Source organism: Lathamus discolor, chromosome 1, assembly GCF_037157495.1.
Source record: "Lathamus discolor isolate bLatDis1 chromosome 1, bLatDis1.hap1, whole genome shotgun sequence".
Taxonomy (NCBI): domain Eukaryota; kingdom Metazoa; phylum Chordata; class Aves; order Psittaciformes; family Psittacidae; genus Lathamus; species Lathamus discolor.
The window spans coordinates 8,148,521-8,169,119 of NC_088884.1; the positions used below are offsets into that span (position 1 = coordinate 8,148,521).

A 20,599-nucleotide genomic window follows, 5' to 3' on the forward strand; every position below is an offset into this window, starting at 1 on the left:
AGTTAGGTAAAAAGGACAGGATGGTTAGAGATGCTCTTGGCTGTTTGTTTCTCAATAATACCATATGGTCAAGTTTGTGAACGGCAATGTATTCTACCAACCCATATGTAAAGCTAAAGACAGCAGCGGGAGTACTGCTTAAGCAGCATGGGATTTGACCCACAACTACAATATCATGGCATCAGAAGTGGCTGGCAATTAAAGGATTACAATACAGTTCATGATAATCCGATGAACTCAGCTGCAGATGCACACAGACAGCTCATAGCAGGCTGCTGGAGAAGACATGAAGCTGGGTGTGCACAGGCACTAGGCACTGCCAGGCTCCTTCACAGCACCTTTGAGGAGAGGAGCACCTAGTAGGTAGGGACATGCTACCTGTACCGGGCTCATCTCTTCTGCACAGAGGACCTTCTCCTGCTCTGCACGTGGCTGACACTTCAGTGCAACGGTATCTGAGGAGATAATGCTTCTGTTTTATTTTCTGACATAACATTAAGAATCTCACTAACTTTATGCAGTTACTTGGAAATTACATGAAGGCACAAATACATGAAGGCAGCCTTAAAGAAAGGCACATAATGCACACAACCCTATTACTTTAGGTCTTAACCTCAAGCACTCTGCTGGGCAGCAAAGACAGCGTAATTGTCAAGCTCTTAAATAAGGTTCTTCACTTAAATCAAGTTCTTAAACACACCAGCTATCCCTTTGCAACACAAACCAAGCAAGCTACCTTTCCATTACACAGGCGATTCTTCATGGAGCTGATATTATTTATGCCAAGAATGCAGAGATGTCAATTTGCACAAGGCACCTATGAACAGAAGTTTATATACTTTCATTTCTAGTAATCATCAAATTAGTGCTTTGCAAGAGGAAGAGCATGTTGTGCCATCTAAACACAACCTTGGTGTGTTAAGTATCCTATAACAAGGGTGAAAACTTTTTTTTCTTTTTAGTATATCTTTTGATATACTTTGACATATCTTTTGATTATCTATCTTGACATATCTTTTGATTTGGCATAAATACTGCCAAGGAGTAAAAGTAACTTTATGCCTATCAACTTAGTCACAGCGTGTTTTGGTACAGAGGCTTGTATTTCAGCGTATCTAGGAAGCAAGAACAATGACTAGTGGCACTAGGCAGCTGTCTGATGCAGTGCCCTGAACTACCACGAATGTAAAACTTTCAAGTAAAGGGACTGTGTGGATCAAGTCCAGTCTCCTGTTATCACACGCAACCCTAGCTTATAATCTTTCCCATACTGGACAGTTGGCATCTTCAAAAAAATTAAAAACCAGCAATGACAAAAGGCTAAAGTTTGGGTTTGGGTTTTGGGTTTTTTTTTTTTCCCCAGCAGGAAAAAACGAATAACAGATCTTGTTCTATAATAATAATAACAACAATAATGAAAACCCAACAGTTGACTTAAAATCCATCCAATTTCTCTATTACTTTCTAAAACAGTAACTTAACTGGTGAGTTCGAAAGTTTCGGTTCAAATGCATGATCACATTGGTACTGAATGAATACTTACTTTATCTTGCCTCTGACTTAGCACTTCAGATTGTTTATCCTCTCCTGTTAAAGAAGAGTCAGAGGGCAAAAGCAGAGAACAGCAAGGCTTGAAAGACAACAGGTTGTTGAGAGAACAGAGCCGTACAAGAACTATCACTGAATCTTATTAGACTTCTGCTGTACTCTGTAAACACGAGGCGATTCCTCTGATCTTCAGGAAGCAGATATCTGGAACTGGCTAGAACAGTAAAGAGTGGTTTCTTTTGCCTTGTGAAAGAATGTACACTGGAAAGTGAAAGGGGATCAGCACATCTCCTTATATAGTTTAACATACAGTCAGAGCAAAGCCAAAAGTGTGCACCCCTCCATTTCTGATACCTTGGAAGAAACAAGTCAAAGCAGCATTTTGAAGACTCCCAACACAAGACAGCACCAACACACTGCTAGCAGATCCTACACGTGAAGTAATTCAGATGAGTAAGCACTGAGTCAGTTAAGGCGTCTGGACAATCCATTTACATGAATCTGAAGTAGTCAGTTATATTTCCCACAACAGCTAATTATGTAAGGGGTTACAATCATTACTTCCTGAAAGTCATCATCCAGTAAGCCAGCTGCATTTGCTTTTTATTCCCAATAAAATTAACAAGAAATACTATACCATAAGTGCTTTAATTACATTTTTTGTAACTTCTGTTTCACAATAAAAAATTATTTTATGCCTACTGTATTGAGAATGCTTTGGTTAATATGCTAATACAGCTCTCTTGCCTGCTTGTTAGCACTTCTACACATGTTATGGGAAGTCTCGGGAGGTTGCAACTGAAACTCAAACAGGTTTTATTGGTCAATAATACATAACAAAGTTAACGGGGGTATTCTAACTGATGAATCCATAATCAGACTTCTAAGCAAGTTCATAGCATCACAGAATGGTTTGAGTTGGAAAGGACGTTAAGATCATCTAGTTCCAACCCTGCTGCCATGGACAGGGACATTACCTCATGCTTTTTTCCCTTCTTGCCACACTGTAATTTAAAGCAACCCTCCCAGATGCTATGATCAAGGTAAATGAAGATCAAGTACCAACATAACTTTGGAGGGATGTCATTAAAACCAGATCAACTGCACTGCCCTGCACTGGACAGAGTTAGAAGTTAATGACATAGGTCATCCTTAACTCATTTCAGAAGTAAGATTATTACAGAACCACATCATAAATCATTAGCTTTCTCCACAGCATTTTCTAAGGGCATTTAGTGGTTTTGCTGATGCTTGTTTTCTACATATTTTTCTGATGTAGGAGGCTGGCTCCTTCTCTTGGCCAAATGTTTCAAGTGGAAGACTATGAAGAGCACCTTCTCTTCCCACCTGCAACATCTACTGCATTAATATGCACCTAAATTGGTGCACAGTGGGATTATTTTATTGTGCCAACCATAAACTGTTTTCTCCTTCTAGAGAAGACAAACTGTTCATTATAATGTCTGCACTCACTGAACAGCCATGAGCAATACAGTAATGACCATGGCCATGTCCGTACACAATCCACTTCTTGGAAACAGAATGTTAGATTTGCTTGGGGTTATTTCCAAAACCTTCTTAATTTTCCATAACATAATTTCATCTCAATCTCTGGATTTATCAAAGAGTCACCTCCAGGTAAACCTCAGGTTTCCAGTGGGTTGTATAATGCAAGATTGAATACTGCATCTTGACATTCATATGGGAATATGCCTGAGAAAAAGGGACATGAACAGAGGAGAAGGAAGGGCATATTGAAGAGATTTTCCTTGTTCAGTTCCTAAGCTGTAGTTTTGCCTGGACAAGATAGATTAGTGGGCAGAGCAAAAGTAAAACATAATACACCACCTTTAGCCTACCAGGTGGCTATAACAGACTTGTGACACACTTCTGTGTCTAACAGAAGATAACTTCCACAAGCTGCAAAAACCAGTAGATTCCTCAGGAAGTGGTGCCTCAGGATTACCACTCCCATTACAATAGATCAAAGTGAACTGTTTGTCTTAGAGCACTCCCACAGGACCAAGCCACCACACAAACTGCCCTAACAGCCTGCAGTGTTTAAGGCTTGGAAACAAAGGAAAAAGAGCAGCGATAACTAACTCCTTTGGTTTTGGTGCCAGATATAGTCTTGGTAATGTAAAACGCATGCAGCAAGCAGTCTTCCTGCGCAGACAGCTCTGCCTCTCACCCAGAAGATGATCCCATGCTCTGAGAAATGGCTCTGTGTGCTTCAGACCAAGTATCTGCTACTGCAGAGCCTACCAGGCTCATCCCTGTTAGTGGTTATACCAGCAGTGATGGCAGCCATTGTGCCTTCAAGCCTGCCTCCAGTTTTCAGCTGTTGCTCGTCCTCCACATGTACGTGCATACATACACACATCCCCCCACAACCTCTTGGATTCAGGGTGCTGGGCACGGTGCCCGAGAGACAAGAAGCGGGAAAGGAAAAGACACAAAGTGACTTCAGGCAGAACAGGCTATTCATGACTCACAGTTCCCAGACTGCCAGCTGAGAGCAAGGTCAGCCAGCCCTGCCTTGGCGATGGCCAGCACTTAATGGCATCAGCCCAAACAGCTCAGAGCAGACAGCACAGGGGTGTCCCAGGGAAGGTGGACAGGTAACTGGCAAGGTGGCAGAACAGAGGAAATGCTGCCATGAAAGGAAAACCTGCAGGAAGCAGAGGGAGCAGCACACGTGGTGCAAGGAGCCCTAGTACACATTTAGACTAATCACTCACACACAAAAACAAACCCCCACACTCCAAAGCCTATTTTGCCCATGAAAGCCAAGCAGTAAGAGTAGATTAGACTCTAATAGGGATTAATACAAGTTAAGATAGCACTGATTTCCACTAGGGAGACCAGAAAGGTTTGGCATGGGATAGCGTGACAGCTAGATGCAGCAGGAGCTCAGAAAAAGAGGTTAAGGGAAGAACAAATACCATAGGAGCTTCCTCTGACACCTTCCTAGCTCCATTTGTGCTCTCCCCCATGTCCAGCCCTCTCCAAAATAGTGATTAGATGTGCTGCACTGTCAAGTCATGGTCAGTGATTTCTAATAGGCTGTGTAACGGTCAGCAGGGGATTTCTTATCCAGTCTCAACAGCACTGACCCACTTTTTTCCAGTGCTACCATCCATCACCTCTGACTGACAAGGAGACCAGTTTTCACAATAGGCAAAAATCTAACCCAAGCAAAGTTTGAGGCAGAGAATGAGATGAAATTCAGATGCCATTCTGTCTCACTGCAGCCATTTCAAAGCTATAAGTTTAATTTTATTAGCAACAAGGACTTCAGTTCATGAAAATGTGACCAATAAAAGATAATGGCAGGAAATTAAATGAACCTTAGCATGATTTAGGGCATTGCTCTGCAATAGCAAAACTGCACAGAAAGTATGCTTGGAAACGCAAAAAAGCCCCAAAGAAGTGATCATAAAAGGATCCAAATTGCTTCAGAGAGTTGAAGCTTTCTTAGAAACTAACAAAAGAAGTCCAGGTATGCACAAGACATACACATTGAGTAAGCTTTATGAACGACATATTGCCCTGGTCAGATAATCCATTCATTGCTCACCCTTTCATGTGTGCTACAGCAATTACGCCTTTATTCGCCTTTAAATTCAAGTAAAATAATAAAACGTAGTTTCACTGCAGTACTGGGAGACACCAGCTGCAGCGTGTGGTCAAACCAAGACAAAAAGTCTACTTTCCTGACTGTTGGCCCCATCTTCAAAATGGTGCCAAGAAAAGGCACATTTTTTTTCCTCTAATTATATAGCAATATAGAGGCCAAAAGCTCTGAAGTTCCTCAATGCCGACCTCTGGAAAGCAGACATTTGTAGGGCACCCCTCACCCCTCAAATAATATGGTGCACGCAGTACTGAACTAAAACAAGTTCCTTAGTTTTCATTCCAAGAAAGCTGTGAGAAGAGCAAGAGCACTGAATAAGTAATTACAAAATAATAATAATAATAATAATAATTAATAATAGTAATAATGAGATTGTTCAGTTTATGACTGAACTATCTAAACCTGCAGACACCCCTTCTCCATGCATAGCTAGGGACAAACTCATTAACATTTACCCAGACAACTGAAGTTCATGCTCTGAAGGGAAGGATCAGAGAGCAGGAAGAAAGTAGCAAGGGAAAAAGGTAAGTAACTATCCTTCATTAGCCTGTCTCTCAAGCAACATGTAACTCCAGCTGAAAAACAACACAGAGAACAATAAATACCCTTTCTGTCTAAGACAAAACTCATTGTGGTCAAGCTCTTTGATGAGAAAAATTCCTACCAAACCACACTTGATAAACTTGAACTTTGGTAACTGGCAAGTGTTCCATCAGGATTTTTTGAAATAAACCTCCACAAACCTCCATCATACAAGGCACCACGGTTCTCACTAGGAAAGTTTTTGTTTCAAAATACTTGTACGTTTACTATAATGTCAACCCAATTTGTATTTCAGAACTTGCCCTTTCCTCAGAGAGGTTTCTGTTGGTGGTGGTGGCTTAATTCTAGGTTGTTTAAATCTGAAGTTGAAATTGAGTTTCACAAATTAGAGTTGTTGTTTCCCATAAACAAAATTCAGCAGTGTAACACAGTGTTAGCAAGTTTTTCTGGTGGAAAACACAAGTATTTTGTTCTGAAGACCACACAAATAGTGATCTTAGGGAAGTGTCTCCCTTCACAAAGCTGCTTTTGGGCTTATATTTCCACTCAGTCACTTCCAACTGGAAAATGAAGGTGGAAAAAGGAAGCATCTAAATAGCTCTTCCCTCAGTCCTTTGCAGTTGGAGATGCAGTTGCTTGGAAGGCCAAGAAACTGTTGAGCTGCAAGGATCCTCAACAGTTCAAACCATACAAAGGAACTCAGTGAATAGAAAGGCTCAGATAATCAGTCAGCACAATGCTTACCTATCCAAAGCACATTTCTCCTGTGCACAGAAGGCCAATTACAAGTCTTAGGAAGGTAAGCATGCCAGTTTTACACTCAAATGATGAAAGCTATTGAGTGGCATACCCCATGCTCTGCTACTACTACACATTTCTTCTCCAGAGAGAGAGAAGGTATTCAAGATCTCACTAGCTCACCCTTCACCATACCTGAGATACCCACATGGCCATCAGAGGACGCTCTAGTATTTATTACTGTGGGTTGCTCAATAACTTTATCAAGAGACACTAGTTGATGTTATCAGCAGCACCAAGGAGCAACTGGTCATCAGAATACAAAAGGTAGGATAATAATAGGCTATTATACTCAATTCAGCTTTGAGTTAAGGAATGCTGCAAATAAATCTAAGCAAGGTCATGTATTAGAAAGTTAATACTCAGCTCTCCTCTATACCACCAGTCTGCTGCTCATTTAAACAGGATTCCTTTCACTTCCTAGCTCTAGTTGTATCCCTCACCCCAGTTACAAGTTTGGTAGGAAACCCACCTCTCTAATGACTTCAGAGGGCCTATACAATCATCACGTTCTTCAATAAAAACCCCACATACAACTGATAATCTGGACGAACCAGGATATTTTAAGAAGCCATTTTACCCAGTTATCCAGTACCGTCTGCAGAAAGTCTACGAGGCACATTGCCCAAGCCATTTTAGCAATAATATAAGGTGTTCCTCAGAACTCTCAAAATGTTCTTGAATAAACAAACTCTTGATGCCTTCCCTAAAGCTTTTGATTTAGAAAGTGAAACGTGCCGAGAAGTAGGTGCTTCAGCAAAATTACCAAGTAACAAGTTTATACTGGAACTGAAGTATACCAAGATAACTCATTTCCAATGAATAAGAGTTACAGAACCAAGCAATACTCCCAATGTGCCTTTACATCTATAAATTGAGGTACCTACCATAACATCGTTGCATCACCCAAAACAATGGGTATAGGTAAACTCCCACTCAGATCTAACTTCAGCATTTAGACATCCTTAAGATATGCCCTTCTGCTTTCTCTATGCTGTTCCTTTCCGCTACAACTGGGATAGTTCTCTACAGAAGTTAGTCTGAATAACAGGGATGTTGCAAAAAACATGTGCAATAAGATGTTCTATCCAGCAAGTCAGAAGTACCTTGTCCACTTCAGCTTGACAAACAGGTGACATCTGCAGCCTTTCTACTGTTTCTGTATGAGCTCCACTAATGGCACAGCCAATCTACTGATACTGCAAAAAGTTCAAGGAGAAGATGTCAGTTTACACCACCCAGGAACCGGGCAGAACAATTAACATCTGTTACTGCTTCCTATTTGAGGACTTAAGAGCAGAAAAGCTATGTGAAGAATGGCACTGTTAAATCCTCATTTCCAAATATGGCACCATATGCATACCCCACAGGACATGTAAATTAGAGGCTCCTCTTTCTCGAGTATCAATATTCAGACATCTTGCAAATGCAAACATCAATGGTATCGTTTCTGAATTGCTAACGCTGGTGTTCAGAATGCTGGGCTCTAGAATACTGGGCTCAATGCAATTTCATAATAAGGTAAAGGATATATGTGGTATTAACATTCATTTGCACGCACCTGTCCAGAGGACCTCAAATGGCCAGTTTGGAGCCAAACTGTCCACATCCTTCAGGTTGCTAACCTCTCAGCAGCGAGAAATGAGCTAGCCATTGCAAACACCAGAAATCATAAGCAGCAAAAGCTTTTTGGCCACACCCTTTCTGCTATCCTAATGTATGAAATTTTAAGTAGTACATAGGGACCTTCTTTTCCTGCATTGCCTTGGAGTTACCTTGCTGGCTAATAAGGACTGCTTTCTTAGCCCTTGAACCCCCCCAGTACCCAAAAGATTTTCAAGTTACCACACGATGGTATTGGTACTGTTATAGTGCCACTGAGCTATCACCAAGCAGAACTGTATCTTAGCACAGGCAGCTCTTGCCACCAGAAATACAATTGTAGTCATACTGGTTAAAGCAAATGCATCTCTGGCTACAATTTCCAGCCCAGCATACTTTTTCAAACAGCTGCTGATCAACAATTCAGGCAAGGCAGTTGAAACCAGACTGTACACACCCCAGACCACCACAAAAGAGCAAAGCAAGTCAAAATTGGTACTAAGCCATGTTTACAAATGTCACTTCCCTCTGCAATTATGATGGCAGACCATGACACTAAAGGAGAGCTGAGTTATCAGAGATGCTTTCCATCTTAATCTTTGTTGTTTGTGAAATGATCCAATATACGTAGCTGAAGGGCATGGCATTTTTCCTTCATTACTCGAAAGATCAGCTTGTATAGCAACCGGCCGTAGTTAATAAAGGCTGAGACTGTAACAATCGTGTTAGGAGGAAGTAAAGAACAGTGTGCACACTCTGCAGAGAGCTTAAGATCTTGAACAGTTTTTCTGCTCAGTGATCAAGACGAATCTGCACCATCTCCACAGAGAGGCAGAAGCACCAATCCTCCAAGGGCTCGATGGCAGTGAATCCACCAGCTACGTGAGAGCTGCCTCAGCCCTGCCCATGTCAAACAGACACTTAAAGCGTGGCCTACCTGCTAGCTCAGAAAAGATCCCTCACTGCCCACCTACCTGGCAGGTCTTTTATTTTAAGCCTAAATCCCTTCCTGGACCCAGAAAGACTTTCATTGGTGAGCTGTATTTTTCACAAAAAAGTTAAGCTTCGAAAGAAGACAACTCAAAAACTACCTCTTTCAAGAGTAAACAAAAATGCAATGAAACTCCAAGAATTGTCTTGAAAACTTGATCTTGCAGGATCAAGAGGAAAATTACTGTGCAATTCTAGGAAGTCACCAAACATTCCTCCCACCCTGTTTCAGACACCTCAGTCTGAAGGTCCCCAGCCCTTGCCTGCATGGGACAGGAGGGCTCCTGGAGCCCATGGGGCACGGGGACACGCTCCTGCGCATCGCAGACTGCGGGCAGCATCAAGGAAGGTCCACTCCATGTATATAAAGACAAACGTGTGCCCACACCCACATCATTTTAATAGAGTTCAGATATCGCATAGCTTTTTAAATACTGCATTTCAGGTTCGCATCCATCTCGAAGCCTGCGTTTATTGCAGTCTGTGTATTATGCAATATATTCCCTGACAGCACCCAGATGAAAAGGATGTGCACCAGGAGATCCACACCCCACCACCCATGCCGTTACTTTCCCATCCTCTGTTCCACCCAGGACGCTGGCAGAGGAGAAAACGCTAGGCAACGAGAGGAAACTCGAGGGTCTGGAAGCGCTGGTGGCTCAACCCAGGGTATGCCGGCGCTGCCCTTGGCACAATAGTTGGATGCAATACAACCGGGCGATGCGAGGCTGAAATACTTCCTGGGATGGCTGAAAGGGCTCATTCAATAGTCAAGGGTAATTCTTTATTAGCCGTCTTCTACAGCCCAACACAGAAACTACAACCCTGAGGGGAGGGTGGGGGACACAGCCATGTGCTTTAAGAAAGGAGCATGGCTCACTATTGTCTCCCGACTCAGTTTAACTGCCAAGCCCTTTTCCATTCCATTTCTCACCCCCCTCCCTCGTGTCTCCGAAGTCGGCAGAGGAAGGCAAGGCGCTCCGCCGGGACACCGCCGAGCTCCCGCCCGGCCCCGGCCCCTCGCACAAACCGGCACCGCCCCGAAGTTCAGGCAGCAGGGACCGACCACCCGGCCGGCGATAGCGAGCGGCCGGCGATAGCGAGCGGCCGGCCGCGGCCCGCAGCCCGGGGAAGGGGACCGGCGGGGTGCCCGTCCCGCCGCGGGGGCTCTCCCCACCTCCGCCCCGCACCCGGGAGGGGTCCCCGCTCCCCGCGCTTACCTTTCACTTGACTTTCATACTCCGCTATAATCTCTTTGTCCTTTTTGAATCTGCTCGGGGTTGACATTATCCACTTGCTTCTTCCGCTTCTCCCCCTCCTTCTCCTTGTTTTATATTATTACGATGAATTACCGATACCGCTCCGGAGGGGCTCCCAAGTTGTACGAGATGGCCACAAGCCCGAGCGAGCGCGGCGCCGCGGGGGTGGGGCCTGGCCCCTCGGGAGCGCCGCCGGCACGGGAGGCGGCGAGGCAGGGAGGCGGCGATCAGGCTAACCCCGGCGCGGGCACCATCGCCTCCGGGCACCGCCGCCGGCAGCAACGCGCTCCACGGCCCGGGGCCGCCACAGGGGTGGGGCGGCGCTGCCGCGGGGCACCCGCTTCCACTAGGCGAGGGCGGGGGCTCGGCGGCTGCGCCCCACCATTGTTATCGCTCCTCACGCACTCGGGAGACGGGAAGGGAAGGAGGCAGGCAGGGAAGGAGGCAGGCAGGCAGGCAGGCAGGCGGCCGCGCTCGGTCCGCACGCCGGAGGCACCAGTTCTGCTGTCGCCGCGCTCGGCTGGGTGCGGACTCGCAGCAGGCGCCCCGCCGTGACTAACCCCGGGCGGCAGCTGCGCCGAGGCGCACGTCCCAGCCCCGCACCCGAGCAGCGGCCGGCCCGGGGCGGCACCCCCGCCGCGCCCTAGAGAGGTGTCTCCGGGAATAAACTTCTCCCCGCCTCCCACCGCTCTCTCCTCCCTTCCTGCCTCCCCGCCCGCCTCGTCCCCGGTGCCGCCCGCTCCGCCTCCCCCCTGCCGGCAGCCGCCCGCCGCAGGCCCCGCCGCTCTCTTCGCTGGGGTGCCCCGCGGCGGGCGGCCTAGCAGGCCCGGCGGGGAGGGAGGGGGTCGCCATCCGAGGCCCGAAACGAGCGTATGGTGGCCGGGTGCCGCCGGGGGACGGTGGGTGAGGAGATGGGGTGACAGCAAGCCCTCGGTCTGGCGGGGAAAGTTAAAGCCCCGTGTGTAGCCACCGCCGAGCCGCACGGGGAGTGTGGAGGCTGGAGGGGAGATGCGCTCTTGGGGGACCCGGTTTTCCTTCCCTGTTTCAGCGGAGGCAGGGCACGGCTGTGCTGACAGGGGCCATGGCCGCACCGGCGTGCTCTGGGGCCCGGTCCCTACAGGGTAGGGCACTGTAAAGAGGAGAGCCGCGGTCCTCTGGACACTGGGTCTTGCTTCTGCCTTCGCCTGCATTTTGCTCCCTTCGGATGTGGATTGTTCTCGAGGGCAGGACTGCCAGCACCCCCGTGCAGGGCACTGCCTGCGACACATGGGAGACACAAGCAAAACGGGGTGGGAGGCCATCCCAAATGCTGCTGCCTTGAATTGCTGTGTGTGGCATGCGTCGGGGCCGACCCTTTCAGATGGCCATGATCCGTGTCAGCTTTAGAAGGATGGACTCCAGCCCTGTGAGTGATGGTGCACAGCCCTCCCTGTGGAGCTGGGGCTATGTAAAGGATGAAGGTGGTCCAGAAGCGCAGGAAGAGCTGGACTTGGCAGGTCACCAAAGGGGAGAGGTAGCCCAGGCGTGCCCTTTCTCCTGTGTGACTCCAGCAGCGATGGACACAGCCTCCTTCTCTGCCTGCAGAGCTGGCACCTGGCTCAGCCCTTTGGGGCTGCGCAGGATGAGCTTGCTGCCAGCTCTGCAGGCAGAGATGAGGCTGTGCGTGCCAGGAGTTGAGCACAGTTGTTCACAGATCCAGTAGCCACACTTCTAGGTCCTGGATAAGTTTGGGGGTCACCTTCAGGAGTCAGGTGTGATTCAGGTTGCACAACCCCTTTTCTCTGACTTCCTGAAACTCAGCCTTTACCTGAGAAAAGCCTGTTAAAAAAAAAGCTCTAACACAGAGCAAAGAGCAATGGGCACTGCTGCCTTGTGATGGGCAAAAAATGTGGCCATCAGTCATGGCTCAAAGACAAAAGCTGAACCTCAAGGCAACAGCTACAAACTTTGGGCTGTAAGGAGGTCAGCTCTGTAGAGGTTAAAGGCAAGCAGGGGACTTTGGAGGCAGGGAGGGCTTTACTGATGTTACATATATCCAGGAGTGATAAGGCAAAGTTGCAGACTATTCACAAGGAGTTTCTAAAGCTGGCTGCTGTATGATTCCTCTGGCAAAAGTGCCCTGAGATCCTATTTTGGAGTCCTGACACTGCCAGGACCTGACCGTTCTGGTCAAACAGGAGTGAACAGTGGGATCATCTGCTGCTGGGAGTGTTCAAGCAGGCTGCCCAGTAATTTGGCTGGATTTGAGCTTTGGTGCTATGGGGACCTGGCTCTTGGAGGGCAGTGGCACAGCTAACTGTACCTATGTAGACATTCATGACTGTATTTATATTTAATTCTTACAAACACACTGCCTTATTGTTGCAGTCCCTCACTTCCACACCTCTACGTTTCAGCAATAAGTGTAAGTGTCTGCCCCTTGCAGTTCATCCTTCAGTTTCTTTAGGTACAGTGCTCTCCCCTGCTATGGGATCATGGTAACGGGATTCCTGCCCCCCTTTCCCTCTTCATGTATTGTTCTCTGTGATTTTATTATGTTTCTTCCTCTTGCCCTCCCAGCACAATCTCTTTCCAGTGCTGAACCCAATTCATATCACCCCCAGCAATCTTGGTACAGGAGGTTATTGTCTGAAGACAATTTGACTCCAAGCTGGATGGTGAAATTACATCCCTTGAATAAGAAGCCAGCCTCAAAAGAGCAGTCATCTCTGTAATCCCACCCAACTCTGATTTTCATCTCAGTCTTTGATGCTCACTGTCTTGCCTCCTGGCTGTCCCAGTCCATCTGTTAAACTGGGTACAGGTTGATTTACAAAACATTGGACTTCGTTCTCAAGGGACATGGGGCACTAGCTGGAGATTAGCTGCGTCTTGCCTGGTCTTGCAGAGCAGTGTTTTTGCAAATGGTGAGGACAAAGATGGGTGGTGAAGCCTTTCGTGCCTTGCATGAGGCTATGCTCTTCCCTCTGTGCTAACATGCTGCAGCCAGAGGATAGGCCTGGCTTTGCAGAGCCAAAACAGAGGCTGCAGGCAGAGCATTCTGTTACTCTGCAAAGGCAATTGCCTGTGAAGATGCAGAAGCCATCTTCTGGCTCTGGACATTGATCTCCCTTCACTCAACCACTTGGCTCAGGGCTGTGTGTCTCTGGTAGGACCACCAAGCAAGGGTGGACCTGTGTCCCAGCAGGCTTGAGTATGCCAGGCTCAGAGCTGCACAGATTCTGGATCCCTGGGTTGGGGTTGGCCTCCAGGAAAACCAAGATTGAGCTGGCTGAGAGAACTGATTTCCCTTCTGAGCCCGCCACCCCCCCCCCCCCCCCCGGCTCTTCTTTAGGGATTGGCAAAGGATTGTGCATTATTGCATGGGGGTAATCTTCTTTTAAGATGTTTGTGGCAGCTCAAGCCTCCGGACTCAATTCTGTGCTGATTTATACAGCCTGCAATCCCATCGTGAGGATGGTGATTGCATACGAACAGACCATGGCTGGGCTCTGCAAGGCCAGGTTTGAGGTGACTTACAGGACACAGGTTATTACAGAAATGCTTGTCTTTTGAAACCTGTTCTCAAAGAGGTCCCCAAAGACTTCCCAATGATTTCAAGAGGAACAAGGCTGGAGCTGTGGAACAGGCTTGCTATATGAAGCCCTGTGCACCTGTGAATGGTGCTTGACAATTTGCTTATCCATAGTGTTGTTTTATGAACCCTGAATTATTGCATGTAGAATATATCTAGGTCTTGGCAGGGAGGATGCTATAGGCATTTAAAAAGTATTAGGAAAAAGCTTATTGAGGGCACATATGTCATTGCAAGAGGCAGAGTTGTATCAGTAATGCAGGGTAGCAGGGTACTACAGTGGTACAATACTGGTTCAGGGTTATAGACTGTACCTCAGTGTGTGGAGTTAGTCTACTCCATCAGGGAACTGGAAGTCTTGAATTATGTATGATAAAACAGAGATGTGTTTATACAGAGAGCAGTTCCTGCAATACTTCATGCACTCAGTGCAAAAAGGGAATAACCTGGGCATGCTGGATTCTGCTTGCTTGAGAACTTCATTATTGCATTTCATTTACACAGCCTGATGAGCTGTGCAGTATTTGCTTTCTTGTGCTGATAATAAAAATAGATTGTATAACTGATTGCTGGAATATCACTGATCTGTTCTCTGTGAGCACATAATGAAACACATCGACCCCCTTAAATAACAAAACCCTACACTAATTTTCTTTAGGCTGAAAAGAAGACGGAAATAATTAATCTTGCTTTATAATTGCAGGCAATCAGTCACTTTACAGTTGGACAGTAAGTCCTTAAATGAAAGACCAAGCTTTAACTGAAACAATGAAACATTTGATTATTATTGAAAAATCACTAAGAGGCACCATTCACAGAGCGTGTTCAAATGTTTGCCACAGATAAGATGCACATTTCTATAGAATCAAATCTATTTGCTTGGGAATGAGATTATTTTAGTAAATACAGTTGCTTATCTAAGACATAAAACCAGCAACGCTTTTTTTCTCTCCCTGCCCCCAGCTGTGCAGCATTTAATGCTGCTCTCTGCTTATAAACTCCGGAGACATGGAGACAAAATCTGGGCTTATTGGTTTTGTCACAGGCTGCAGAAAAGCCTGGGCTTCACCCTGGCTGATGGGAAAGTGAGTGGCTCTGAAGCATTCATCTGGACCTTCACAGCAATGAAATGAGGATCATGAGCTGCCCAAACTTCAGTAGCTCAGGAAAGATGTTTCCCTCACCTGAGTTTCTCTGTAAGCCTAAGCAGTCACTAACCTTTCATTTGTAGGAACAGTACTCTGGCCACTGACGTGGGTGTATGGATTGTAAGGGTCTGTGGACATGATCTGTTCCAGAAGTAAATGAAGAAAAGGAATTCTTATTGCACAGTAAGAGTATCTACAAGGTGGAGTATGTAGAATTGGTAATGCGCTTTAAATTCATGCCATATCTGGTCCCATAACAAATTTCAGTCCCTAGGAGTTTACTATGTACTTCAGATTACTGTTTTTCTCTGTTGAGCAGTTGTTGGGTTTCTTTTGGATATAATGATCTGAGTGTCCATTTTGTGAGCTTCACACAGCTAAATTTAAGCAACTAAAGTCATATGCCTAATCTAAATGAGTCATTTAACCAAGTCATTTAACCTCCCTCAAAAGTCAGTCAAGGGAGGTGAGCGCGTCCTTGGTAGTGATCACTACTATTTTAGACATTTCATTTAATATGGATTTTGTTCCGGTTTTCCTTGCTGTCATAACCAGGGTCACGTAAGACAGGAGTGTTATCCTCTTCATAAAACCCAAGCGTAATATGCTGTATGTCAACACCAGTCTATTAGGAATATGGTTATTATTTATAGTCCCTTGCTCCTGAATAAAAAGCACAGCTAAGCATATGCAGACTGCATTTGTTCGTTTGCTATTTGCGGTCACATTGGGAAGTAATCCTATTGGCATGTCATCTGAAGGAGGATTCGGGGAAAATGACCATTAGGTATTAGGTACCTTCTACATAAATTTGTGTGTTTACAGGCAATCTGCCGTGTTCAGACGCATGTGATAGCGCTCTCAGCATGACATACATCTGAATCCAGTGGAGAATTTTTCACATCACAGGAAAAAAAACCAATCTTCCAGGTGAAATCACTGATTTAAAATGAAAGAGATCCTTCTGTGTCAATATGGTAAGGTTTCAGCCCTGGAGGATTGATGCAGTCTGGGACATGAACAAGCACTCTGTTTCTTCTGAAGCAAAAAGAAAAGCACAAACCCAATTAGTTTCATTGTTACTTTGTTTGAAGAAATTCATGAAACCTAAAGCAGTAATTGGTATGTCAATATTTAGTCCTTTGGCTCTTACAGTCATGAAGTGCATGGTAATGTTTCCTTGTTAACTTGTTCATTTTGAGCAGCGCTAATAGGTCTAATGACATAACTAATATAAAGTGATGAGGCTACTTTATGCCTTTTACTGTTAAGAATATTATTCTTTTTTTAATATGGTGTTGCTATTCACTTCCCAATTAGTAAGTACAAGGAGAAATGAATTCTGAGAAGTAACTTTCTCACTTAATGAGAAGAGACTGAGGCAGTCTTGCCACTTTGAAGAAATATAGAAGTAATTGCATCCTCATTGCAGGGTTTGTGTTCTCTCTGGGGCTACTTTTGTCCTCTTGGTAGCCTTTGAGACTCTAGTTTTCCACTTCTCAACATAATGAGCCAAATGTCCAATTTGCAAGCTTCACACACCTAAATTTAGACAAGGGCATGTGCCTTACATCTGCCAGCTAACATGCATTAGCGTTATTCTGGATCTTTATCTTAAATTTAACAGCTATTTTGTCCAGAGAAGCACCAAGATGGTTTTTGGTTTAGCTTTTCTTTCCAAACCTGGTGAGGGAACACCGATCTATTTGAGAGAACTCTTCCAAGTGAGCCTAAGGGGCTATGTTAGTGCTAATTCATGGTCTTTGATGAGCAGATAATTGCAACTCTGATAATGAGCTTTTAGTTTTAAATTTTCTGTTTGCATTGTTTCTGTTTGTTCTGTCAGTTCCCAGCTAAAAATGAAACACGCCTGCTATTTCATTGCTCCTGACCTTCTCATGCTAGTGGTTTTGGGTGGAGAACATTAGAAATCGGGTTAAGTTGAAAAGGAGAAGAAACTTCAGCATCAGAGAATTAAGGACATTCTATTTTTAAAAATCAGTCCTACGTACTTCATCATGCTGCTGTTATCTGACTTCGACTAGAATGCTTACATGAATAAGGCTGCTGGATTGTACCCACAGAACTTAGGGGAACGCAGCTCCTGGTCTTGCTATCCTTATATGGCCTGCATGGGCCATCCAGATTTTACACAATCTCATCTTTCTGGGCTGCTTCAGTCGGAGCCAGTAGTTTAAAGGTTGTGAATCACCCTCATTTATCTCAAAAGGGCATTAATCTTGAAGCCCAGCAATGACACTTCAAATGTCAGCCTTGTTCGTTTTCTCAGAAGCATCTTTCTAGCCTGCTTATTCATTAGTGTGGGCTAGAGGGGTGGGAACAGCTGCAGCCTATCAGGCTCAAAAAGTGCCTCGCTATTAATGGTCTACCCAGCACATTGCAATTTCTCTGATTCAGCCCCTCAGCCCACCCTCCGGCTGAGCCCTTGCCCAAGGAAAAGTCATACATGGAGAGAAACGAGTGGAAAAAGAAAAGCTCTTTCTGTAACGTTTTCTCTTTTGATTGTTGATAGCAGCAACATGCTGCTTTCTCCATTCTTTTATCCCTCAGCCACTTTTGCCTTTGCTGTTGCAAAAAAGACAAACCAGAATCATGCAGGAGGGGTGTCATAGAGTCATAGAATCACAGGATGGTTTGGGGTGGAAAGGACCTGAAGATCATCTACTTCCAACCTCCCTGCCATGGCCAAGGACACCTCACACTAGACCATGTCATCCAACCTGGCATTGAACACTGCCAGGGATGGAGCATTTAAATGCTGATTTAGAGCAGTCAGATGGCTAAAGGTGGTCATACCTGGGCAAATGAAGGTAGGAAGGGATACAGTCATCAAGCTGGGCCTTGGGGGACCTGGTATTTCTATATTTTGCTTAATACGAGTTTAACATCACTCAAAATCCCAGCGGCTAGAGTGATCTGATAGCACTCCAGGGTGAGCTGGATGGTAGCAGCTTGAACAGTTTCAGGCTGCAGAAACAACTGAATCCAGACCTTCTCAGGCTTCTCAGGCTGCTAGTCCCCTATATTAAAAGACATCACAATTTCCTTTTCCTGCTGTTGAGTTTTAAAAGACAAGGGTTAACCCCAATGCTTTCTTTTAAAGACTTGATACTTGTGTGACTCTCTAAAGGAAAGGTGGGACTCTCTAAAGGGAAACTCCTTGCTGCAGTCGCCCTTTCAACACTCAGTGCTAAACACCTATCCCTGGGCAAGAGGGAGAGACTCCAGGCATTTCCCTTTCCTTGCCGTTTCTTATTGTCTGGCTGTGAGAGTCTCTTCATGCTGCCTGCAGGGTTTGGGGTGAATTTTGAGGTACCTGTGATTCCTCAGGCGATGCCCAAGTGCCTGCTGCAGAAGTGTGGACTCACTGGGGGCTGGAGGAAGGAGATGCTGTGGGTACCCATGTTCTTTATTGGACCCTGCTTTCTGTCCTGTCCTCAAGTTGCAGCTTACCCTCTCTGCACACTTAGGCTGCTGGCTCTCATCAACAGGAAAGACACGGTAGTTCAAGGGTAAAATATAATGGTCTTACCCTCACAACTGTGGCTTCAAAGTAAAGCTTTTGTTCCAGAGTCCAGGAAGACGGGTCCCACATGGGACAAAATCAGTGAGGAGCTCAAGAGCAATTTTTGCTTTTATTTTTGGCATTTGTTTGTGCTTTTCTTACCGTTATCTTCCCTTTGTTATTTTTGTTCATCAAACCAATGTCACTGTAATTGGGTTTGCAAATATTGCAAACTACACATAAGCATACTTGTCTCCGAGTAATGTTCTTTATAGAGTTACCTGTTTCTCTTGCACACACAGATAACCAAAAACTTTCTGTTAATACGAACTGCTTCAAAAATTTGTTTTCACCGAAGTCTTAACGCGACTGACAATATCTGTTTAGGATGATCCATAGTTTACAGAAGTGCAGAAGACAAAAGATGCATAGAAAATCCTTCCTGGGGACCAGCAGCACGGTTTCCAGCGAAGCTGAAATGTATTTCAGATGTCACAGCTCCCTCCAGTGGGAAGATGCAGGTAGCGGACTAGTGCCTGGAGGAGGTTTCTGCAGGTACCACCCTAAAGATTCCAAACCTCAAAAAGAAAGTATTAAACCCGCCTTCTCTCGCCACCCCTCAATGAAGTAGCTGATTCTCCCTTCTCTCCACACAACATAATAATATTTAAACCAAAGATTTGTATAAAATCTGGGCAAATGAGCCTACATATACCAGATTTTCATATAGACTCAAACCAGGTATTTCCTGTTACCTACCATGTAAATACAGGTGTTAGTGTTGAGTAGGGTGGCGTGGCTTATGAAATCACAGCATCTGAGATATACGAGGTTAAGGAAGGTTTCCTGTATTAACATCCTGCAAGTATTCTTCAACATCAAATAACTGAAACAAATGCAACACAAAATACATGTCATTCATTTGAACATATGTGAGTTGGTGTAGGTTTGCTTTCCTAACACTGATTACTGGTATTTTTGAACCTCAACAGGAGCTGATTCCTCCTCTTATGGCTTTTCAAGTGTGATTATGAATGAAGCCATGTCCATGTGAATGACAAAGTCTAGCCCAGGCTACGTAACAGATCCAGAATGGGAACAGATTCTTTCTTTCCAAGAATCTGAAAACACAGAACAATTGTTTTTGAAGATCTCCAATATTCTGATATTGGGTGTCATTTTTTGTGTGACTTCTCTATCCCAGAAATCACTGTAGATTCTGGGGAGATGATGCCTTGTGATACATGCATTTTATAAGTATCTTCATTTTCCCAAATACAGTTTAAAACACCACCTATCTTAATAATTTTAGATGAATAATGTAATCTTACTGGATTGATAATTTGATATGAGAAGAAAAGTAATTAATGGGGTGTAATGCAGTTCATTGCTGCACCTTTCCAACCAGCTTCTGCTTATGTTACTGTCTATATTAAGTAGTGATTCAAGCTGTAGGTTTAAAAATGGGTTTGTGGCTGATGGATGGTGCTGGCAAACTAAGGAATAGATTCATCGTGATGGTTATAGTTAGGTGGTGGCTCAGCCTATGAGAATCTGTGTTAGGTACAATGGTATCAGCATCTGGAGACACAGCAGCAGCACTACACAAACCATGTGCATTGTTATCTGTTCTCAAGGTACATAAGATGTTGCCTGGCAACTGCATGTAAGCTTGTCAAGTAAGTGTCTTAAATTATGTCCCTGTGATACTGCGTGACCACAGAACTAAGAACATTGACTCTGCCTGATCGCTTCAAAAGTGACATTTAAAACAAAATAAAGCTCCTTTTCCCAGTCATCAATATGCCTTGCCTTAACCAAGCATACTGTACTTCTGGTGTTGTTCCTAAGCACACACTATGGTATTGCAGTTCCAGGATAATTATGCAGAAGCTTTTTTCTTTTTCTTGAGCATTTTAGGATTTCTAGGATTTATAAAGCATCCTTCATGTAGTCAGGGGTCACTGCTCCTTC

General features: G+C 45.0%; 1 protein-coding gene across 4 annotated transcripts in view; it reads right to left on the reverse strand.

Annotated features, from left to right (window-relative positions):
* The window catches only part of SRGAP1 (SLIT-ROBO Rho GTPase activating protein 1), a 148,296-nt gene extending 137,271 nt beyond the window's left edge, over positions 1 to 11,025 (reverse strand). For all 4 annotated transcript variants that reach the window (XM_065683502.1, XM_065683772.1, XM_065683682.1 and 1 more), the window contains exon 1: positions 10,339 to 11,025. In XM_065683502.1, the coding sequence (XP_065539574.1) occupies positions 10,339 to 10,405 (67 nt within the window). In that variant the 5' untranslated portion in view covers positions 10,406 to 11,025. The remainder of the gene's footprint in view (positions 1 to 10,338) is intronic.
* Positions 11,026 to 20,599: the final 9,574 nt, after the last annotated feature.